Below are 24,291 nucleotides of genomic sequence, written 5' to 3'. Positions count from 1 at the left end.
GGGTTTGATGTGTTGTGACTGACAGGAACATGCTGATTCATCCATACAGGAGACCTGGGTCCCTTCATGCTGAGATTTCACATCCAACTCAGCCCAGGGGAGAAGCACTTACCTGAGCGTTTCAATTTTTCCAATTTGATGACTTGTAAACATTTCCTAGGTCACAAACAGGCAGAGCAGCTTTCTTGAGGACAGGCTTACTGTCTTCATCACCTTTCACAGCCACAAGCAGAAGAGCCCATAGATCCACAGAGAACAAAAGGCAGTGGTAAATATACAAGCGAAGCAACTCCTTTGGGTTCTTCTTGCAGAAACATCCAGATGGCTCATGTTCTCACCTCACTCCTGCAGTCTGCAAGACATTACTGAATACAGTGAACCAAAATGTCCTCAGGTACTCATCCTCTTTCCTCCGCTCCACCCTCTGCTGAGGCAGTGACTGCAGGTCCACCTGTTGAGCTACTTGAGTCCATCCTAAATGGACGCAAGATTCTTTATCTTCGTGAGAGCAGGAGTGATGCAGCCATGAACTCAGTGGTCTTTATTACCCTAAGTGAGTCGCCTCTCAGACATCCAGGATACCGCCTGCATGCTCCTTTCCAATGAGGATAGATGACTGACACATGATACATTTATCTCCACAGGTAACGAGGAAATTACACCACTGCCAAAGTTTTTCCTCCTAGACCCCAAAGCACATCATAAAAGATGCAATGGTATTAAGATCTTTCATGAAGTGATGAGCACTGTCAGAGCTAAACAGTTTTTTGTTGTCACCCAGGATAGCAAGGTCTGGCTGAGCCATCACTGACAACGAGTTACATGCATACAGATCCAACTGCAAACACCAAGTCCATTACCAGAAAGGGCAGGCTCACAGCATTACTTTCATCTTGGATTGTAAATTCCACCAGGATTGCATCTACTCATGCCGGTACAGTACCCAGCTCATGGGTCTTGGCTCCTGACAAGAGAGGCAGGGTTGGGACCATCACCACACTGCTTGGCATCACACTGGGAAGGAACCCAGGAGTCCTGTCCCCTTGGTCCTGCCCATCACACCACCCTCTTCTCACCAAGCAGGGAACTCGGGCTGAGCTCCACACAAGGATTCTGGTGCCTACCTCCCATTACTTTCAATGGGTTTCAGGTACCTAGGTGCTTTTGGAAACTCTGGGCACAAATCCAAGAGTCCATCTGGTAGGTTGCTGATGCCCTGTAGCCTCCAGAGGCAATGCTGGATAAACTGTTACACAATGGAAGAAAACCAGTTTGCAAGGCAGAAGGAGAAGGCAAAGGAAATCAAGGTCAGAATTAAATTCTTTAATACAAAAAAAAGTTTGTTTGTCGTCGTCGTTGTTGTTTTAAGATATATCTGTAATTTCTTTGTTTAAAAATAAATATGTACTAAGGAATATCTTGAAAAAATTCACTAGACACAATATGTAGTGTTAATATCTTTTTTCCCCGCAATTATTACAGATAAACAGTAGCACCAATAAATAAAATGATAACAAATATTAAAATTAAAAAGGAGAGAGATTCAAGATGTAGAATTTTCTATTTTTTCCTGTTTCTTTTTACATATATAAAAAATTGTAGTGTCTATTTAATCCGAATCACACATATACATAAACATATATATATATACAAACACATAGCCAAATATATATATAGTATGTAGATGTATATCTAACCGTTGTCTCAATAGGAATGTGTAGGGGTAGGTGTTAGAGAAATTAATTAAATAACTGCCCATAACATGCTACTGACTCTGCCAACAATTGGGGAGAGACGGGATGGGACATCAGGAAGGTTAAATTTATACACAACCAGTACAAAAAAAAAAAAAAAAAAAAAAAAAAAAAAAAGAAAAAAAAAGAAAAAAAGGAGGTACGACTTATAAATAGTTGAAATTAAATATTAACAAAGAATACTGAAAAATCCCTACTCTTTAATTAAATTATCTGTTTAATTTCTAATTTAAAAAGGGATATTAAATAAGTATATAAAACACTTTCTCTTCCCTCCCCCGATCGGAAGCCTTTGTCTTGCACACGATGCAGCATGAGTATTCTACATTGCAGATGCAAGCACCCACCCGTGTGTTTTCTCTCCTTCTGAAAGCCATCAGTCGGATGGGGAGATCCTAGTGGTTAGTAGTCACTTGTTGTGAGTCTGTTTTTAGACTGTCTTGTCTTTTTGGAAGCTTTCCGTGTTGTACATTATCAGGCGTTGAAAATTCAATTGCAGATGATGTTTGGCAGCATTCTGACACAGACCGAGTACCTTTTTGATTATTATTATTATTAATAATAATTTTAATCACAGAACTAGATTATATATATCCACATAGATGTACAAACACACTTTCGGGGTGTGTGTGTGTGCGCGCGTGTGTAAGGTGGGTTTCACGTACACCACAGCCTACACTGTAGATACACACATAGCCAAGAACCTCACGACACAGCTAAGGGACTCCAGCTGTCTTCACATTTGATTCTCCAGCCCAAGACATGGAAAAGGGGCCTGATACTTACAGTACGTCATTAAAACAAAAATCTTGACCTTCTTAAGGGTCATTCACACTGGGCACACAAACTGAAGGCAGCAAAAATTGCTTTCTTTTTTCCCCCCCTTCAATCTTGGCATACATATATATTATTTTTTTATATATATATATATAAAAATAAATATATATATATAAAAAAGAGAGAAAAACACATACATACATACATACACACACACAAATTCATACATTCACATACATACACACACACCCCCACTACGGTGTATATACTTCTGATTAATATCCCTTTCCAGAAATGTTCCATAAGCATCTTGGATGCTCTTGAGTGGCAGCTCTGTGCATGAAGAAAGCAGACAGTGCTGAACAACTGTGTGGCTATGCACCGGTCCCCATTCTTGCTTCAGCACACTGTAGACCTTGTGTCCTTCTGCAGCCACCAAGGGCGGGAAATCTAGACTCCTGTGATAATTCCTTGAACAGAAAGTCAGTGTGCATCAGCTGCCCACCATCCTTAAGTGAAGCCAGCACAACTCTCTGGCAAAGGTTCTACAGTGAATAAAGTCAACGCAAAATGTACACTGACATCCCATGTCCCGGCAAGGCAGGCAGGTTATGCGACGAGTAAGGGCGAAGGTTGGGGGAAGAGAGGGGAGGAGGAATCCTTGATCACGGAGATGGCCATTTCCTTGGCCTTTGACCCATCGCACCCTAGGATGCCGCTCTTTGGAACTCCCTGCCCATCCTCTCCATCACCTCTCCTCCCTGTCCCAGGCAAGGAGAAGGTGGTTTGTGGTACAGCACACTCTACAGAGAAACAGCGGAGGCCGCACAAGTCAGTTAGAGTTAAGAAGTTTACACCCAGCGCTTCTACTCAAGTCCAGTCTTAGCTTGTTTCTTATGCCCCAAGTAGCCCGCTTGTGTCCACAGCAGTCGAGTATTATCCAGTGAAGACACCAATAACATTAGCAATGTTAAAAAAAATAATCAGTGTATATATATATATATATATATATATATATATATAAATATATATATATATATATAAATATATATATATATATGTGTGTGTGGTTAAGATATACATATATGTATATATAGATGTGGTTAAAATATATATACATATATATATATGTATATGCATGTATACACACATATATATGTATGCATGGGAAAACCCATCAAATACACCCCTATAAGTCTTCCTGGCTCTGTTATTTAGCAGCATAAAAAGAAAAATAAAATAAAACAGTTCAAAACCCAAAGGTGAATTCTGTGCGGCGGGTGCCTTGGGGAATGTTCCTTCCGGAGTCCATCGTCCGTACTGAAAGTGCTGTGCTCTACCGATCCTTCATTTTTAGGGTTCATTTGGATTAGTGTTTTGTTTTGTTTTGTTTCATTCTGTCCAGGCGAGAAATCAGGCTCCAGAAACAGGGCTGTTTCCCCTTCTTTTCCGCTGCTCACCGTCTCGGTTTTTCACATCTGTCAAAGAGGAGAAGGAAGGAAAAAAAGAGAACAGGGGTTAATGTTTGTGATGGGGGTGCAACTAGGGCAGGGAAGGGAAGGAAGGGTGGTGGTGACTAATGTGTTTAAGAGCACATGGTGTTAAGACATGGCATGACGTCACTGGTGGGGTGAAGTGCTGTGCAGATGGGGCAAATCAGCTGAGAATTTCAACCCCACAAATGAGTCAATAAATTCTGTTCCCCCAGGCTCACCTAAACAGAGCAGGGGAGATATTCAAACAAAATTTTAGAGCAGAATCAGTGGCTTATCACAGAAAAGCTGAGTTTCTTGTTGCATCTTTGCACACCATACATACAAATACACACAAACACAGAAAAACAAGGCTAAGCAATGCATGCAGAGACACACCCTCAGCTCTCCACCTAGCCTCTTGTTTGGGTTGGAAGCAGTGCAGACAAGAAGGCCCCATGCAGGCAAGAAGGTGAAAAGTAAGTGCTTTTTCATTCCACTAGATGCTGTGAGTGGGGGTTAGCACCAGAGAACAGCAGTGGCCTGAAGAAGCAGCAGGAGAAATGAGAATTTACCCTCCCCTGCAGGTCCCAATACTAATTCTACAAGAAAGAGGAAGAGGAACTTAAGCTTAACCAGCTTTTTATCTGGAAATTGATAAGCTAACTACTCCTATGACTCCTTCCCATTTTTCTGGCCAACACATTGCCTCTGGAAACCTCCCTTAGTGCCAATTATCCCATCACAGAGAGGGACTAGTAAGAGAAACTAGCAACCCCTTCTGCCACCATGACTTCTTTGGGGTATTTTTGTTTGTTTGTTTGTTTTTCATTGTATTTACTACTATTTCTCACCTTTCAAACTCTGTGGGGTAATTGTGAGTTACTCTAGATTTTGGGAAAAGGCCAACATTAAGTCTGGTCTCAGACCTCAGACTTCAGGGGTTTTACTTGCTAGAAGTTTAATTCTGAAAGTCACTCTATTATGGCCCCTCCATCAATTACTTTCCCACTGAAATTACAGCACCCCAGAAAAATTCTCTGTATACAGAGGAGTTTTCATCATGCTGGCAATGCCAAGCCTCTCTGGCTCGGACACAAAGCATTTTCACACCCAAATGAAGCACTTGCTACTTGTAACAGCCTTAGCCACCTAGCCAATTGATGTCTCCTCTTTTCAAGATGGAGCCACAGAGAACCCTGGATCTCTCTCCCTTGCATTCTCCCCTTGAGCCACTGCCACTGCAATACTGCAGAAACAGGAACAATCTCCTACATCTCTGTGAAGGGGATCCGAGTTCAGAGTCACAGCCAAGTGCTCATTAGCAACCCCATTTCTATGTCTCTCTCTACACAGGTAGGATGATCCCACACCAGAGGTGCACATGTAGCTTGTGCAAGTCAAGACACCCCACTGAGTTCACCAAAGTGCTCAGGTGAGAACCAGGAATCGGTTTCTTTATGTGTCTGCGCCACAGATGGTGTGTGACAGCACTCAGATGACACATGCACAACACGGATCTCTGAACAAACACTAACTCCACAGTGCCTTTATGTCTCCCACCTCACATCTGAAACAGGCAGCTCTGCCTTCGCCCAGGGTCAGACTTAAACCTGCCGTATTCCATTCACAGTCCTGACTGCAGCCTCTCAAACCACAACTCTGGACAGGACATGGACAGGGAACTGTGAGCACAGTACAAAAACACAGGGTGCTCTCCCTGGCCTTTTGAAGAACAAAGGGGCAAAGGAGAATGTAGGGTCAGCCTTGAGGGAGTCTCATAATGGCTTTCCTCATTCTGCACACAGCAGAGCATCTAGAAGCCACAGAAAAAAGGGCTTGGAAGACAGGGGTGGTCAAATCCTGATCAGTTAAGGATTTGTCTTTGTCCAGCAATATTCTCAGAGTTGCATACAGGTAAGGTACAGAGTGATACAGACCCTCCCCTGCCTACCGCAGCAACATGAACTCCAGTATCCTATTCTATGGTAAAGAATACCTGGTAAAGAGATACAAAGGGCCTGTCTCTGGGAGCCATCCCCATCCAAGTCCTGAGAGCACACCTGAAACAAACAGCTGCCCTCTGACACAGGGAAACTCTGTCCTCACCCCAGTCAGCCCCTCTGCTCTCTGGCCCATGTAGGACAGAGAAAAGAAGTAATCAAATAGCACTGGTGCCAGAAGTCAGCAGGAAGCAAGCTCCCCCCCTCTTTCTCTTTCTCTCTCTTTCTCTTTGTGTGTTTCATCCTTCAGGACACAAACCTGCAAGTGCGCTCGTTTAACTCAAGCTGCCTCGACTTGCAACGTGAGTCTGTGAATTTGCAGGAACATTTACAGGTCTGGGGATCTTGTACAAACAAGTGCTTTCTCCTCTCTGAGCAAGGCTCACAGTGACTGCAAAAAGGCAAAAGGAAAGATGTCTAAGCTACAGCGCTTCAGCAGAAAGAAAATACACATGCAACACCCTGAACATCAAAGCAATCCCCTTGCCCCCTCCCGCAGCCCCCATGCTGCCAACTGGAGTGCCGTGGGCTGATGGATTTTCCAGCAGCACCTCAACAGCCCCAGGACAGCAACCCCTTGCATTAGCGCAGAGAAAGAAAACAGGCCTTCTGCACAGTATTCACAAATGCTGCATTGGATCCATTGGCTCAGGCCAGAGGGAGGAAGAAGGGGAAAGCAAGGATGGGAAGGTGAGAGGTCCCAGCCAGCTATTGACACATCAATGAAAGGAATTCTCTGAAGTGGACTATTGGAGTAGAAAGAGGCCAGCAGCTAAACGAGTTAAATACACAGGGTCTCTCCTCCCCTGGAAAGCAGATGGGCTCCAGCATCACATGCTGACCCCTGCAGCCAGCACTGCCCTCCTTTCTGTAAGCCCCATCCCAACCTCACCACCTAGGAGTCTCCTATGGAGGGGCTGTGAATTTACAATGCAGAATTTTGTGAACCACCATGAGAGAGGCAGAGCGAAAGAGACAGAGAGAGACAAGCCACCAAATCCAGCAGAATGAGAGGAAAAAATAAGACAGAGAGCCCCCACCCCAGCTCCCCAGCACCCCCTCTCTGGCTTCCCACTGTCCCACCTCTCCTCTCCACCTGTGACTCCACCAGACACGCACACACATGTGTACACGCACGCACGCACGCACACACACACACACACACTCATGCATGGCAGATGCCAGCCTGCCTGTCACCAGTCATCATAGCAGTGAGGACACGAGACAAGTGGTGGAAAGCAGATGACAGAGTTGCAACCAGAAGGCGTGAAGAGGTGCAGGGTCCACCCACCACACTCTTGTGCCTTGGGACAATGGTCACCACTGCTGATTAGACAGCCAAGCAAGCTAAAGCCACCTTCCCTGAGATAGCCTTAGTGCCAGAGCAGTGCCACCACCAGCGCTGCCCCTGCAGGATCTGCAGCCCACCAGTGACTGGGAGGGGAGGGTGAGATTTGAGCGAGCAGCAAGCAGGCAGATTGCTTTGGGGAGAGGGAGGGAAGAGAGTCTACAAGCAGAGGACACAAACGTACAAGCTGAGTGGTTTGTACCGGCCTTTCTTGCGCTTTCTCTTTTGACCCTTCCCCCTTCCTCGCTTTGATTTTCTGGAAGAAAAACAAAAAAAAAAAAAAAAAGAGAAAGAGAGAGAGGGGGAAAGAAAGGGAGAGATAGAAAATGGAAGAAAACGCAAGGAAGAAGAGAAAAAAAAAATACAGCCATGTGCCTTGCTGGGAGGGGAGAAGCACATGAGGCAGGACTGGAGGGTAAATCCCAGGGCTGAAGCACAGATCTCCACCTCGCACGCACATTCACCGGCTCCGGCGCTCCTGTCAGCTCTGCAACCAGCCTGCCCATAGCCAAGCCAACACCAGGGAACTCAGCAGAGACCACCTCCTGCAAGGCTGCTGCGAGCAGAGGCGGATCTGCTGGAGCCTCAGAGGGGCACCTGCCCCGTCCAGGGAAAGGGGCAGGGGGTGAGAGGGAGAAGGAACAGAAAGCTTTGTGAAAGCATCACGCCACCGCAGTGAGTGCAGACAACCATTCCAGGCGACAAGCACAGGTGCACAATGACTGACAAAAGGCAACCTGAGTGAAAGGGCTCTTTTCAGGGAAGAGGAAACCACTCTGACCTGATGCACTGCCCAGTACTGGGCCTAGGAGGAGGCAGCTGAGCTACAATAGCTCTGCTGCAGGGTGGGCGGCAACCCTGCCTTGGGATAGGAGCACTCCACAGACAAGGGAAGAGATCTGATCTCAGAGAGGGCTACCCAACCTGAAGGCTTTGCTTATCCACCTCACCTCCTGCCTCTGATTCAGAGGCTTCCAGGAGACCTTACTTGGATGCCTGTAACATCTCCTCTGGCAGCCTCTATTCTGAGTACTGAAGAGTAAAGAGGGGGAAGAGGATGGCCTGACCTAGTTATTTTACCCAGGAGATAATCAGCAAGCAGCTTTCAGTTCTTCCCTCTTTTCCCTCCTGTCACCGTCCACATGGACCTGCCAGACAGACAAGCAGATGGAGCCAAGGTACTGACTCCATTCTGAAAAATTCACCAGTTGCCTCTGATTCTTGGGCAGGAGCAGAGCAGGCAGGGGATAGGATATGCAGCCCTGGACACTAACCATGGATCCCTATGGGCCATTGAGAGCACAGGGAGCGAGGGAGGCTGGAGCCTGTACTGCTTCTTGAGCCACATTAGCACAGGAGCAAGGGAGAGACATGCAAGGAGAAGGCCCTAGGCAAAGCACCAGGGCTTGTCAGGCAAATGAGTCCCAGCTCTGAGGCAGTTCAGCAAAGGCTCCCTCGTTCCCTGGTGCAGCCCACCTCGGGAGAGAGCTGTCAAAGGGAATTGGAGGGATAGAAGAGAAAGCACCATAGGTGTCTCCTAGGCCCTGTTCAAGTCGTCTCACTGGAACGAGTGTCAGAGCATCAGCTCAATCCCAGTTCTGCCCTACATGTCAGGCAGGAGTCACAGGGAGACGGTGAGGGGAAGAAAATCAACCTGAAGGGAGGAGAGGGGTACCAATATAACAAGACTTTCAATCTGGCACAAATCAAAGCACACCAGTCTCTCCCATCCCTTCCCTTCCTTCCCTGGGGAGTGCAGAACCAGCAAAGAGCAGGCAAAGTGCTGTTAGAAGAGGAAAAGTGAATGCAACACAGTCCGAGCTGGCTGCTACACCCACACCCCATCCTCACCAGAGCTCATACAGACCAAACTCTCGCACACCTTCAAACTATAGAGCCACACAGACCGACCATCCCCGACACGGCCGGGCGCAGAGAGGACTGTTGGCTGCACGCAGTCTGATACAGCCAGGAGCAGATTTCCAGGGGGAGGAGGAGAGGCTGGAAGGCAGTTAGAAACATACAAACACCAGGAGAGGGGTGAAAAAAGCTCTCTCTCTCCTGTTTGCTCCCTCGGTCTCAGATTCAGCCTCATCTCCAGATATTCACTCCTTCCTCTCCAACTCCGCACCTCTAAATGGCAGAGTTGCTTTCCCAGTCATGCGCAGTCCAGCTGATCCTCTCGCTCAGAGAGATCATTCTTTCTTTTCAACGTTGCTTTGTATTTTATGCTCATCCCTGCAACTACTGCAGGATTAGAGCTTATTTTTCTACTTTCCACAACCTTTTTACTTTGGGGAGGAAGTAACGGGAAGGTTGTGACTTAACCTCCTTCAGGCCACTAAAGCAAATTCATCAGATTTAAATAACCTCTTATGAAAGCCTTCACCGAGACCCAGCTGGGACATCCACCTCCCTTTACACCCTCCCAAATCCCCACCCAAACAAAACCAGTGTCACATCCTGCATGGCATCAGTCCTGCCTCCACCAGGCCTCTACTTCCACCTCTCCCTGTAGCCAGCAGAGTTCCTACCAAAGCTGCTGTGAAAGAAGCCAGCAAGTACTCACTCAAGCAGCAAGAAAAAAATTAATAATAAAGAAAGGCAGCAATTTGCAGTAACCAGAAACACCCCAGGAAGAGGGAAGGGGAGAATGGGGGCTGCACCTTGAATCCATTCCAGCAGGACAGACACGACAGGACTTCCCTGACTCAGGAAAAAGTATTAAGAATGACTGCCATGGCCATGGGTCATGCAAGGTCCATGTCTGGGGTATGAAGGAAGGACCATCAGATCTGGGTTTCTGTGACCACCTGGAATGGATTCAGAGCATCGCCCCATGCAGTACCATATGCCATTTCCAAAGACACCTTCTTAAAGTGAGTATATCCAACCAAAGAAAAGGGCAAGGGGCAATGGGGAGAGGAAATGACAACCAACCACCAAAAGAGAAAGGAGGAAAGGCTTGTCACTTACTTTTCTTGTTTGTTTTTGACATCTTTCTTTGGTCTGTGGGGGAAGACAGAACAAAGGCCTCATTAGAAGAGAGCTTATCATATATACTTCTTGTATTATCCCCAGCTCCCACCAAGTCCAGGTCATGTACAGGCAGCATTGCAAGATGCCCACGGCACCAGTTAAATGGTCCGTCTCAAAGTGGTTTTGTTCTCCTGTTGACCCTTGCTGGTAGCTAGTGCCAAAAGATTCCAGGATGCAGGCTAGCACTGTCCACCTGTGATAGCTAGAGATGGAAGAGCCCTGACAGCAGGGGGCTTCTTTTCCCAGGCTTCTTTTCCCATCCCACTGCAAACCAACCGAGAAGGCTGCAGAAGCATCTGAACAAGAGTCCCAACCCAATGGCAGAAAAAAGGAAAGGCTCAGAGTAAGTTTATTGCAAGAGGAACCAGCGCTGCTCCATTCTCACCTGCAGTCACATTTACTGTGCTGTAAGAAGCTCATGTGTGATATGTGCTGACTCTGATGGGGTTTAATTCTCATGATCTGGAATGAAAGAAACAGAAAGGGTCACTGCCTGTTCACTCTTCATGTTCACAGTCCCAAATCAGGCTGCTGTGCAGCAAAGCACTCACACCCCAGGTGCTCCTGGGAAGAGCAGGGCAGAGTTCGAGCTAGCTCTGAGGCCCCATTCTCCCAGTCAGGGAAGGCCTTTGATCACAAGCGAGCAGCAACACCAGACTTGTGCCAAAGCTCTGTTTGCTCGTGCATGCCCAGTGCCAGCACTGGTGGACTGCCTTGGAGACAGGCATGGGAGAGGGTGTACCCCCATAGCAAGATCCTCAATGAGCCCTCCCTGGCTGATGCTGGGCAGACAGTAGCTGAACATCCAGAATGCTTGTGCAGAAGCCTTGCTTCAGTCTCACACAAAGGTCCAAAATGAAAATTCCAAATCCAACTCCTTTTCCTTAAGCCACCATTCCTCCCCAGCTGACATCTCACTTTCTCAGTAACTTGACACACAAAATAAATCTGGAGATCTGTGGGGTTTTTTTAAGAGTCCTACAAAACCCAGACCCCAGCCCCAGGTATATCCAGGGAAGATATTTAGAAGCTATGGAATACTGTCACATTCTCTTAACCCAGAACATGGCTGGAAAATAAGCTCTAGAGATCTGCTTTATTGCCTCTGACCCTTTACAGGCATGCAGGCATACCAGTCAAGAACTGTAATTCAGCCTGCCACTTCCTCCCAAAGGAATGGGAGGAAGAAAACCATCCCTAGCTACACCAAGCTAGTATGGCTGGAGCCTGCAAGTGGAAAAGCAGTATGGGGAGCCATAAGAGAGCACAGGCAGGTTCTCCAGCACAGTTCAAACACAACCCAAAATTCAAGTAAAAGGACCTGCTGGTTAATCACTTAGCACTGCACATCTCTCATCGATATTAAAAATTCACAGCATTATTTACAGCGGCCATTCAAGAGGCTAAGGGACAAAAGTAGGTGAGGAAGCTATGGCTTATGGGTAATGGGCACCAGCACAATTTTGGACAAGAGATGGGCTCCAGTCTCACAAACAAGGGCAGTAACTAAGCTCTCAAAAGCAATTTGCATCTTTCCCCAAAGGCCCAGCCTTTGCTATCATGGCCACCTTCACCAGTCTCCAAACAAAGGAGGAAGAGCCCAGTTTGTTTCATAGATCCCCTTTAACCCCTGCTGTAGCAGGATAGCTAAAGACCCAAATTCCCTGCTCTGTTGGTACAGGCTGACCTCACATGCTCTTCAGGAGAGACTGCTGACAGGTTCTCCCCTTTTGTCCTATTCTGCTGCTTTCAGAACAACAGCAGTGTGTAGAGTTAAGGTGGTGCAAGGGCCCAAGGAGTATCTTCTTTGGGAACTAGGAGATAACACCATCAGAAATGCTCCTTTGCATTCTCCAAGCACAAAGTTCTCCTTTGCAGAAACTCTCTTTTGCATGCTCCTACCTACAGTATTTGGGCAGGAGCCAAAACACAGACTCTCCTCTTAGCCTTAAGTATACATAGGCAACTCATCTTTTAACCCTGTGTGGTGTAACACAGAGCACCAGGGTCAGAAGAAAGGTTCCCTGGGAGCTGGGACTTGGGGTGGCTGTGATGGCTGTCTTGCTTCCTTCCAACCAAGCATGGCAGATTGCAAGCTGGACCCTCACCTCCATTGTGACGTTGTACACATCCACAGGGACACATTCTAGGCCCTCATCGCCGCAGCAACCCGCACATCTCATCAGAGGCACACAGGATGGCTTGAATATGTACTCCACCTCATCAGGGTACTCCTGGAAAATGTCCACCAGGGTCTCAATAGTCCTGCAGAAGCTGCGCTCGTAGACTTCCAGGAATTTGATAACTAAAAGAGGAATGGAGGGAATAAGTTAATGCAAACTTAGCTCAAGAATGTCTAGCGCTTCACCCCTTAAAGTGAGCCAGACAGTTGCAACACAACTACCCTATGCTCTTCACTAACAGTCTTGCAGGCCTAAATCCATTGTCTGTGCTCTACATACACACACATCAAGTGGAAAGGGAAAAAGACAATCTCCTCCTACTGCTGGAGGAGCTGCTTCAGGGCAAAGGCAAGATGGACAAGAGAGCTCACTGCCTTCCTTGGTACCATGATGCATGCCACAGGTCACTGTTTCCCAAACCTCTTCTCTGCTATTCCCCATACTCCTAATATGCTGCCACTAAGAGTATCAGCTCAGCCAAAAAAACCCAGAAGCTGCAGCAGATAATTTGCGCTCTGGACTAAGGCCCTTCACTGGTTTGCCCTTTACTCCCTTTCAAAACAGTCAGTGGATGCCCTAGCGGTTTTAAAGCCAGAAGCATCCTTTGTATGGACTTCAGCATACAAACATTCCCAAGAGCAAGCAGAGGCTCTGAACCATGGAGCTATGCATCTTCACCCTTCCTGTCATCTACCTCTTTTGGCCATGCAGAACATCTACCTCAGCAGGTCACCATGGAACCACGACAGCATCCACTACAAGTCACAGCCTCCGTGTCTCCACACTGACCACTTTCCCAGACCGAGGAACCAAGCCACCCACTGAAAGATTCAAAGTAGGCTTGCAGCACCCCCAGCATTAACCAGACTATATATTTGGCTACTGAACCACAATGAGACAGTGTGGGAGGGGGAACAGGGTGGATCTGCCATTATCCCATGCCTTCCCTACAAATGGAGCAAACACTAACCGCTTGCGATCTGCACTGATTTCACAAGTATTTCTCAATGTTTCCCAGTCTCTTGCCAAAGCTTCATTTTGCTGCTTGGTCAAGGGTTGGAGAGATTTAAAGAGATGAGAGATAGTATAGATAAGTACACACACACACAAACCCCAGGTGCTAGTACAGAACTGCAAACAGTGAGTACCTGGAGCCCTCCAGGCCTCCTAGCTCTAGCACCCCACTGGCAACAGAGGATGTCTCACATGGAGCAGAGGGTAAGAGTATGCACAAGGAGATAGTGCCTGCCCCATGCTGTTATGCACTATAATGATCCACCTGAACAGTATGCAGAGTCCTCCAGCACCAAGGTTGATAACTCAGAGTGATAAGAGCAAACTGCTTGCATCATGGAAAATAATGGTCTCCAGTAAGCGCTTCTAAAGTGCCCTGAACTTGTGACAAACTGGCATAAAGGTTACTTTGCCACAAAAATGCAAAAGCTGCAGGGCTTGGAGCTCACAGCCCGCAGTTAATTGTTGAAAGTTAATTCTAGGTCATGCGGGGCTGACAGTGCCATAGTGCTGAAGTGCTGAGAGCGGGTACAAGAGGGGAGGAGCTTCCCTCCAAGGAGTCTGAAGTGTCAGAGAGCGTGAGCGGCTATTAAAAGAGAAAGTGGCTTGTGAAAGGGAAATGTAGCCTGGCAGGCACGGACTGCTTGTTGGTATTCCTTGTCTAGAAGACAACGTTTCTGTTCCTTCCCTTCCTCTTCCCTCCTCCCCTAACTGCCGCATGTCTCCTGCCTGTTCTCCTATCTTGTATGTGACTACCTCCTTCTCCTCCTTCTTCCTGTTCCTCTTTGGAGTGACTTTAGTCACCGCCTATGTTCCAACAAGTTGAACAATTTAATACGTGGGAAATTCTGCGGGCACAAAGATAGTCGCTGAACTGCACTGTTGATTATTCACACTGTGCCAGACACAGGATCTGAGAACTCTGGCAGTAAAGACATAGTTCAGGTTAAAAATGCTTACAGACCTACGTCAAGGGGAGGGACGGAAAGTAAGAGGGAGGGAAAGCAGCAGTTACCTGTGCTGCTGACCACACCAGTCTGGGGCATAAAGGAGGCAGAAAATGAGAGCAGAAAAATGAACTGAAACTGACTGGCATCTGTCATGCTTTCCTAAATATTGCATTATCCAGGCATATGGATTAGACTGGAGAAATGATACTACAGAACAGGCCCCAGAACACCAATTCAACTTCTTTTGCAGGGCCTTTACTTTCACAGCTGCACCCTGACAACTACACTTGAGATCTGAGAGATTTGACAGGACTAAATCATTCACACAAAGAATTTGGGAGTTTCTCCCTTTACTTTAACACATTATGGTTTTCCAAAGTCTGAATCAGCCTCTGAAAAGGAACCAGGGAATCTTTTCCTAGCTGCCAGTCAGAAAATCCTGCCACAAAAGCCACATTGCCTTATTTGCTGGACACAGAGCATTCACATGGAGACTGCACAACACTCCATAGTTCATTTGCAGTTACCACCCAAACCAAACCAGAGCACAGGACTGAGGTACAGTCAACTTCACAGCAAAGCCCTGCCCCTTCTACCATACCTACACTCACTCCTATGTACTGGGAGTTGTATTGCACACTTTGCTGGGCTGATTCTGCCTGTGCTACCTTGCCATTGGTTGTGCCACAAATGGAAGAAGGTCCCTTTCACGGGGAAGCACAGGAAGGTCACCGAAGGACTAACACCACTACGTCTGCTCCCTTCCTGCAATCTGGGCTTCAGCCCACATTAGAAGTTAATCCCACAATTCACTCACACTCCTACCCTGCAAAACACCTTCAGATTTGAATCAGAGGTTCTTCATTGCAAATAGAGGGGGAAGAAAGGTTAAAACACAGACAGGACCCACATTAACTCTTCAAGGCAGAGTTTAAGTTCAAATGTGGAGCAGTTGAGTGAGAACAGGCTGGATTAGAAAAGGAGAAGTCCCTGATCATTTTGTCTCCCTCCCCATCAATGGCTTAGCAGCAATAGAGACACACTGTTATTTTGAAAATAAAAAGTGCAGCCACAAGTGATGGTGGTTTCCTTTATTTATACCAGAAAATCTTTTCTCGTGAAACAAAAGAGTGTTTGTCTGACTCCTCTACAACTTCCTCTGCCACAAAACACGTGGAAGCCTCTCTTGAGCTCAAAAGGGTAGGGGCTGAAGCTAAAATAACAGTCTCCAACCAGAGTAAGTCCATCCCAAATGAAAACCTGTCACAGTTTGACATCGCAGAGAAAGAATAAATGGCCAAAGACATAAACCCACCTTTCAGCTCAAGCCCCTAAGAGCTTCAGAGGAAGGAACTACAGGACTGTCCTTGGGTAACAGAGGCCAGTCATCATCTCCTCTTCACAGAGGAGAAACTGAGGTATAGAGAGAGGACCTCTAAGTTCAAACTACAGGACACAAGCAGAGCCAGGAGTCCTGACTTTTATTTCACAGATATATCTACACTGCAGAACCTGAAATAGCACCGGACAATAACACTGAAGTCTCACCACTTATATTGCCAGACCAGCTTCTCCGGCAATCCCATCAACCTTCTTGTGACAGAAGTTAATTCTGTTTGATTATTTCCCTCCCCAGGAGGGATTTGTTGGGCACAACAAATGGCACAGATGAGGACACTAGCTCTTTTCTACCAACAGCAGAGAACTGGTTACCAAAATAAGCCTCACAGCAGGCTCCATCTTGATCCCTCTGGAGTCACTGAACCTTCGTCTGTTGACTTCAGCAGGAGCAAGGGTCAAGCGCAACAGGCGGCAGCGCACCGGCAAATCAGAAATTTGGACACAAAATCACAAAATGGACACCGATCCCAAGCACAGCCTGCCACAAACCCCTGGCAACACACATGGAGTCTGTCACACCAATAAAGTTACAGAAATTGAAACTGACTGCTATGAAAAGAAAAAAAAAAAAACCAAAAACAATCTGGGCCCACAGTGCTGGAGCCCTCTGCTGACCTCTGGCTGGAATAACGCTGAAGGTCACAGCCCGTGGGGACCCTGCAAGACGTCTGCCAGATCCTGCCATGCAACAAGTGATCTGCTCTGCTCTGCAGGTAAGGGGAGAACACGGCCAGGATGGTCTTAAAGCAGGTGATGATCATCTCAGCCTGAAGGTTCCAAAGTCCACAGCCCTTTTATCCCACTGCTGACAGAAGCCAACCTCCTGACATGCACAGGGCTTCACTAGACAGGGAGCTCGCAGGAGACATCTCTGACTAACCCAGGGGCTGACTGCCCTTCTGGTCCACATTTACTTGCATGAACCAACGAGGCAGGGGACACTGCCACATTCTGGCCTTCGGGCAACCGGAAAGACACAAGATCACAGCAGCTGCAGAGACACCACCTTGTTTCCCCGCCAGGCAATGGTTCTGTCCATAATGGACAACCAGGAAGCAATTAGTAGAACCCATCAGAACCTATCAGAACCCTAGAGTGCCATTCCCTGAATCTGCAAAGTCTGCTAGCCCAAACCAGAATAAAAAAGTGTATTTTTCAAGCCTGGCTCTTTACAGTGCTTAGCAATCTGCTGACTGCAGGGTACCTGGGACTGCTGGGAGGCATGAGCCCAGAAAATCATCCTGGACTGCCCCTTTCTCCTCTTCCTCAGAGACCTGCCGCCTGGGGGGTGTGCTCCGGCCTTTGTTCAGGGACCAGCCCTGGCCACCCAGCCGGGCATCACTAGCACCGCCGGGAAAGAGGCAGGCAGCAAAATGTGACAAATCCCTTCCTACAGCACTGTGGCGAATCCCCAGCAAACTGTGTGCCGCTACTCAGCTCTTTGTGTGCGCCCGTGTGTGTGTAGATATATATATATATATAAATATATATATATATATAAATGAGCGCGCGTATGTGCACCAGCGCACGCACGCAGTTTCACTCGGAGTTGCGGTAAGCCAGGGGCGGGCTGGGCCAGCCCGGCTGCCCGCCCTGGCACCGCGGCCGCCTCGGAGCCCGGCCCACGGCCACCCCCGGCCTGGCCCGGGCCCGCGGCGTGGGGCGGGGGCGCTGCGGCCGCCACCAAGGGGCTGATGGCGGCGGCGCCTCCCGCCGGCAGCCCCCGGTCCCGCTCCCCGGGAGGTGGCGGTGTTGGCCGCCGGCGGCTTCGGGGGCTCCTTCCCCCCAGCCCCCGGCCGTCCCCGCCCGCCGGGAAGCCGCCCAGCGCTTACCTTCATTGGGTTTCCGCTCCCCATCCCCCAGGGCAGGCGCAGCCTTCGACAACTGAAAAGACAACAGAAATTCAGTCACAACGCGGAACCGTGACGCGGTCTCGGCGCGGGGGGTCCCGGGCAGGGTCCCCGGTGGTCCCGGTTCCGCCGGGCAGGGGGCGAAGGGAGCCCCGGCGGGAGGGGGCGCCCCCGAGGCCAAGCCGCTCCCCCCGGCCGTCCCGGCGGGCACAGAGGGACCTTTTGTTCCCCTCTCTCCCGGGGGAGCCGAGAGGGGCACGGGCGGGACGGCTCCGGGCCGGGCGACAGGGCTGGCAAGGCGGTGTGCCGGGCCCGAGAGACGGCCCCAAGGGAGAAGCGCGTCCCCGGGGAGCTGCTGTCAGTGACCGCGGGCAAACACCGGGAGCAAATGCGAGCCCGGCGGAGAGAAGTAACGGGGAGACCTGCTGCTGCTGCTGCTGCTGCCGACACGAACGATGGATCCGGGCACCGCTTCTCCCCGTAAAGGTGAATCTGGCCCGGGAGAGCAGAGGGGGAAGAAGGGCAGCCAGGCACGGAAGGGCATCGCTCCCCTCTCAATGTCACAGATGTCTGCCACCCAGCAGCGGTGGCCACGGAGGTGTCGGCATCTGGCCGGGTGTCAGGGCGATTAACTGTGACAGCACCACTTTGCCGATGGACGCCGCCAAACCGCCCGGGTTTTCTTCCTCTCTGATGGAAGGGAGGGCGACGGGCGCCCTCACCTAATGGTCCCAGTCCCCAGCCCCTGCGTGGATCCCATTCCAGCACTCCACAGCTTCCCCTGGGCCAAAAACGAAAAGGCAGCAGGCTCTGCAGTCCTTCTTGCTGCCTTTTGGGACTAAGGACATTTCCAAAGCACTGATGCAGGCAGGAGTGGTGACAGGTAACCCACCCCCAAAATGTTATGGAGAAATATTACACCACTTTACTAAGGAAGTCTTTTTAATTCCAGGTGAAACAAGAACGCCACTCTTCCTGCTCTTCGTGAGGGCTTCAGCTCTGACATAACTTTCCAGCCAAGTCAGGCTTCCCCCTGCTGTTCTGTTCTGAACCAAAATGGAAAAAGCCAAGCTTTCTTCACTTCTCCAAGGTATGTTGCCACCTGTGTGATGCCATCCACCCCAGAACCTCCTGCCTTTCAGCAGAGGCCCATAAGAAGCACAGGAATCCATACAAAATACTGCTTTGTCAGCAATATGCTGTGCTCAGACTTAGAAAAAGGCCCTCTGATGCTGTAGCTGAAGACAGAACTGAATTAAGGCCAAGTCCACCCCAAGCTCACAACAGGAATCTGCCAGCTATGGTCTACTAGACAGTCCGGTGCACAGGGCAGCACCACCATCCAAGCAGCTGAAAATGTCAGCTTTTAAAAGGAGGGGGCAAGAGAGCCAGCTAGAAGCCCCTCTCCCAGACATTCCTTTGTGTCTGTGCATAGTTCCCTTTGTCTAAGGTCCCCCTGACCGAACTTGTTTCTCATTTCAATCAAAGTCTTTCTATACCTGGGCATAACTTAGCAGCCCAGACCTGAGCTGCCCCATGTGTGGATCTATTTCTTCTCTGGGGAGGAGGGGGGCTGTGTGCCCAGTCTCAGTGCTGTGACAACACTTTAAAAAGCAGGTTCCTAGAAACAGTTTCATTCCTGAAGTGTGAAGGTCACTGCAACAGCACAAACAAAATGGAGGCAGCGGAGGCTGCAGTGGCCTTCCAAAGCCAATCAGTGCCTGACAGTCTATGGGTAAAAAGAAAACCGCATCAAGGGCAGAAAAGCCTCAATCTGCTATGGCACAGGAAGAGGATCACGAGCCAAGTCAGTTTATTCAAGTCACAACGCCCCCAAGACTTTTCACAGAGGGATTTCTGGTTCACACACAAAATGACCATGACAGACTTGAGCAAAATTAGCTTGGAGACACCTTGAGGGTCATTTTTACCCATTCTCTATGCAAAACTACCCAGCCAGCTGCCAAGCCCACTGCCTCCTCATGTGCAAGCCCACAGGCTGCCCAAGTGATGAGAAGCGGAAGCAAGCCACACACGCGCTTTCACCACTCACCTGTGCCTAGCCAGCACCTCACCCTGCCCCTGATGTAGTGGAGCAGGAGCCAGAACACTCTTGCAGGGCTCACCTGGACCTGGGATGTGATCTGACCCCAAAGACGGGAAACGGGATCAGTGCAAAGTGGGGAAAGAGCTTCTGAGCTTTCCCAAGGGAGCTCTCAGCAGAAACTAGAAAGGTTTCCCAGAACTATCAGTAACAGGCTCTCTGCTCACTATTCCAAGAAACTTTTCTGCCCTTTCAGCAGTGTCTTTCACCTGTGCCTAGTGCCCTCAAAGCACGTTCACTAGAACAGCAGGTGAGGCAGGGCCTTGTGCCTCCCTTCAAAACAGTCTGCTACGTATCAGACATGGGGAACCAAAAACATTCCTTGGGACAAGCAGGCCAACTGTGCCCTTCGGTAGGAGCCTGAAGGTCATGCTCTCCTCTGCTGGTTTTTGGCATTACCCAACAGTTCTGTAACACAATTTCCTTCCAATAGATTTTCAGCATTTCACAGTAGTGTGAAAGCAACCCCTGGCCTGGCCTTGAGAGTAGGATAAATGAGCCCAGAAATGGGGCTGACAGAGGAAGCTCCTTTCTGTGCTCTTTGCAGGTTGTAGCAAATGCACATCCCTCTCTCCATGGGGTAAAACCTTCTCTAACAAATAAACCCACTTCACACCATCCACATGTCTGTACCTTCCCTGCCTCTCTTCTCCCCCAGTCCCTGTCCAAAGCAAGCTTTGCTCTGAAGGGAGAGAAAAGGTTAATCAAGTCATTCCTCTCTAACCATCACCCCCCTCACCACCACCACCAGCACTCTTTTTCTCCCTTCCCCTCCCCCTAATCTGTGCAGGCTCATTAAAAGAGCTTTGTAACTGTTTAGGACTGGAACAAACAATCCATCCACTTTGAGAGGGACTCTGGGACAGGAGTTAAGGCACTTTTCGTCTTAGGCACTAGAAATTCTCAGCGTTTTCTGCTTAGGAGAGGGGGGGAATGGGACTCACTGCACTCCTTCTCCATTGTACAAGCAGACAGAGGTCAGTAATCCTGCAAGCTGCCAGCACAGCCAAGGGACCTCTGACAGAACAGACAGGAGAATGGATTTGGGGTTGCTCTGGAATCAGTGAGCCCCTCAGACGTCCCTCTCCCCTGCTCCCAAAGGAATGCTCCTCTTTCTGGCCCGTCCTCAGAGCACAGGAACGGCTCTGGGGAAGGTGACCTGCTGCGTCCCAGCTGCCTAAGGGCTGTGGAAGCAGGCTCTGGTGGCTCCCCATCGTGGTGTGGTGCAGTGGCACAGCAAAGGCAGGCAGCCTGGTGGGTGTGTGATCATTAACAGTCTAGTCACAGCCTTGTTCTCCCTCCCTCGGTGTCTGATCACTGCCTCTTCCCAATGGCAATACAGCTGGTATATCCAAGTCCCTCTGCTGTTCTGGGCAGGAGGGGAAGAACTCCCAGACCATCATCAGGAGTGACCTGTCACCACACTGGCAGCAAGACCCACAGATGAAGGAAGATGGGGAATAACCACCTGTCCCCCATTCTCTAGGAAAGGGAGGACTGGAAGGGGACAACAATGCAACCTCTCCAGTCCCATGCTGTGTGAGGACTGTGCACACCGCTCAGCACAATCAATCATCTGGGAGGGTGGCACTGCAAAAGTGCCTTTCCTTCCCTAGCCTGCATGGAAGGCTATTGCCACCAGTGGAGGCAGACACTTGTGGCATCAGTGCTGCCCATACATGACCATGAAACAATTTCCCACCATCTAAGTCTTGCTGCAGGAGCAACCATAACAACCACCTCAGTAAGGAGTCATCCCCCTGAACCCTCACCAGAGGAGCGCTGTGATTCCTTCATCCCTTCTCCTTCGCTTCCAGAAAAGCTGCCTGACACATGCTGGACCCTGCTTCCCCAACTCAGACTCTGTCAGGGCTTTTATTTAATGCTCTCTTATGTGCCTGGCTACCTAGATAGATCAGCCTGACAGCCAGATAAATATTATCATCAAAGCACAAACCCTAGTCCTGTGTCAAGAGTCATGCCTCCTGCCATGCTCAGAGTCATCACCAAGCTGCCTACGTGAGATCTGCTGGTATTCCTAACGTTCCCATCACTGTGGTGCCCGGACGACCAACGGACAAATAAGGACAGAACCGAAGGGCAGATCTCACCATCCATCTGCCCGAGCACTTACACAGCCCACATCACCCAGGTACCGGAACCTCTAGCTATCTCTCGTGTCTGTCCCTGCAACACTTCCCCCAAACTCCTGTAATTCTTCCCTACCATTTTTTCCATCACTACATTGTTTTCTCATCTGCACCATCCTCCAGCCTAGGAGAAAAGGCAGCATGAGGTTTTGATGAGGACAGATAGATCTCGGCTCTACCTGATCTGCCGTTTCCTCTTCTGGGGAAGAGGAAGGGGAGGGGAAAAGGAAAAAGGGGAGGGTTAAAGGGTGTTATCACTGGACACCAATACAGACTTGTCTATACTATAGGTGGGGAACAGATGCTACCGTACAATTTTACTGAGGAGCTGGGAGGCAAAGAAACTCCTGTTCTGAGTGACGGTGGAAAAACTCCTGGAGAGCAGAAACAATTGTCCCACCAGCCAAATCTGGCAGGAAGGCAGCAGGGAGCTGCTCTGTGCCACACTCAAGAGAGAGTGCGCCTCAGTTCCCATCGAGAACAGCCGAGCACAGCCTAATGTGCGGCTGTCACTGGATAAAGTAGAGATATAACAGGCTAGAAACAAAGCGTGCAGTGCTTGCATGACTTCAGTTACAGCTGAAATGGCTCCTAATTGGGGAGTTGCCTTTCAGCATCGGTGCTGAACAAACAATGTGAATAACTGATTAGTTTGCAAGAGACGTTTATTTTCACGATTGTGGGAGATGATCTGGCCCACGCTCTCTCCAAGTGCCGAGCAGAAATGGCAGGAGAGAACTAACCTGTTAAAACCTTTAAAAAAACGTAATCCATGCCTGCTTCGCGAACAGCCACTTTCACGTGGGCACTCTGTCTAAACCCCTTAATATCTCATGGCAACACAGCCCTCTTGACTCTTTAGAAAACATATGTATAGGACAGGTTTGCAAAGAAAGCTGCCCTTCTTTTTTCTTTAAAAAACAGAAAGGAGGAAGAGTTGGTTTCTAATTCCTCAAGAATGACAATGAGGTAAAAGTGACTGAAGAGGAAGAGAAAGATCCTTGGTTTTGTAATCTCGGTGCAGGAGATCTATATTTTGATTTTCTTTTTCTAATCTGGAAGAAATTCTGGATCCATTTTGTCCTCTTTGATCTCTTATTTGTTTTTCCAGCTAGGCATTCTGAACTCCACACGGCGGCACGAACCCGAGCTGCGACCCAAGGCAAATATCGCCGAAGCAGCCTTTTGCAATGTCAGGAGACCCGAGGCTGATGCAAGAAGGCAGCGCGCTGCCTCCCTGCCCCGCGCCCCGGCCCCGGCCCCGGCGGGACCCCACGGCCGCGCCGCGCCGGGAGCCCCGCGCCGGGGCGCGCTCATGTGCGCGGGCACTCCGCACGGCGCTGCCGCTGCCCCGGGGCCCCCGGAGCTGCGGGCAGCACTGTCCCCCCGCTGCAGCACCGCACGCACACGTGTCTGTGCTGCGGGCACCCACCCGCACCCGGCGCCAGCGGCGCGGCCGCACCGCACCGAGCAGGTGGGAGGCAAAGGGGGGGCGCGAGAAAACAAAAAAAGGGGGGGAAAAGTATTGTCGGCCGTCTGCCTTCCCTCCCCCCTCCGCTACGCGGGGCACAAAAGCCCCCGTCCCGCCGCTTACCTCCGCGCTCTGCAGATAGAGCAGCGCCGCCAGCCCCCAGCGGATCCAAGTGAGCAGAAAGTTCATGGTTGCCGGCGCACGCCGCGAAGCGGGGCCCGCCGTGCTCCGCCTCGCCGCCGCCGCCCCGCTGCCGCCGCCGCCCCGCCGCGCTCTCGCCTCCTCCGTGCCCGCCGCCGCCTCCTGAGGTGCTGCCGGCCGGGCGCTGCGAAGGGTTGCGGGGAAAGGGGGGTTCCTCTTCGGGGTCTCCGGTTTCACCCCTCCATAAGCCCGGCTCTCCGCCGGTTCCCGCTGCTGCTTTCCGTGGGCGCTCCGCTGGGCCGAGCGCAGGCTCCGCGGCCGCCCTGCCGCCGCCCGGCCCCTGCCGCCGGGCAGTCCGAGCTCCACAGCGGCGCCCGTCCGCGGCGCTCTCCCCTCGTCGGGGCAGACAGGCACCCGCGCCGCGCTCGCTCGGATTCGCGCACTCACGGCAAAGTTTGCGCGGAAACTTTCAATGCATCTCTTTTCCTGCGCCCCCTCTTAGCGGCGGCTGCCTCCGGCGGCTCCCCGAGCCGGGGTCGCCTCCCCGCGAGAAAGGGGCTGATTCCGCCGCCCCTCGGCCCGACCCCTCTCCGCAAATCGGGGTGGTGGTGGCGGAAAGGACGAACAGAGCGTT

General features: G+C 50.0%; 1 protein-coding gene across 8 annotated transcripts; it reads right to left on the bottom strand.

Moving 5' to 3' along the window:
• Window positions 1-1,302: 1,302 nt before the first annotated feature.
• Window positions 1,303-23,840, bottom strand: VEGFA (vascular endothelial growth factor A). Of its 8 annotated transcripts, XM_050972198.1 has the most exons (8): window positions 23,640-23,840; window positions 17,774-17,825; window positions 12,502-12,698; window positions 10,779-10,855; window positions 10,331-10,363; window positions 7,539-7,610; window positions 6,266-6,397; window positions 1,303-4,009 (listed from the first exon to the last, which is right to left on the bottom strand). In XM_050972198.1, exons 1-8 carry the CDS (start codon window positions 23,703-23,705, stop codon window positions 3,988-3,990), a joined length of 651 nt encoding a protein of 216 aa, XP_050828155.1. In that variant the 5' UTR covers window positions 23,706-23,840; the 3' UTR covers window positions 1,303-3,987. The 8 variants fall into 8 exon arrangements, 4 of the variants coding, with proteins under 4 accessions (XP_050828155.1, XP_050828157.1, XP_050828156.1 ...); XR_007777092.1 differs by lacking the exon at window positions 6,266-6,397 and having other exon boundaries at window positions 7,539-10,167; XM_050972200.1 differs by lacking the exon at window positions 6,266-6,397.
• Window positions 23,841-24,291: the final 451 nt, after the last annotated feature.

The sequence above is a fragment of the Serinus canaria genome, chromosome 3 (assembly GCF_022539315.1).
Source record: "Serinus canaria isolate serCan28SL12 chromosome 3, serCan2020, whole genome shotgun sequence".
Classification (NCBI taxonomy): Eukaryota; Metazoa; Chordata; class Aves; order Passeriformes; family Fringillidae; genus Serinus; species Serinus canaria.
Note: the sequence above shows the minus strand (reverse complement) of the source record. Positions and strands in the feature narration are given on the sequence as shown.

Coding starts and splice junctions, on each gene's coding strand:
- VEGFA (XM_050972198.1), bottom strand. CDS start 23,705: ATGAACTTTCTGCTCACTTGGATCCGCTGGGGGCTGGCGGCGCTGCTC. Junction 10,856..12,501: donor TGTACAACGTCACAATGGAG/GTGAGGGTCCAG, acceptor CTTTCATTCCAG/ATCATGAGAATTAAACCCCA. Junction 6,398..7,538: donor CGGTACAAACCACTCAGCTT/GTACGTTTGTGT, acceptor GCCTTTTTGCAG/TCACTGTGAGCCTTGCTCAG.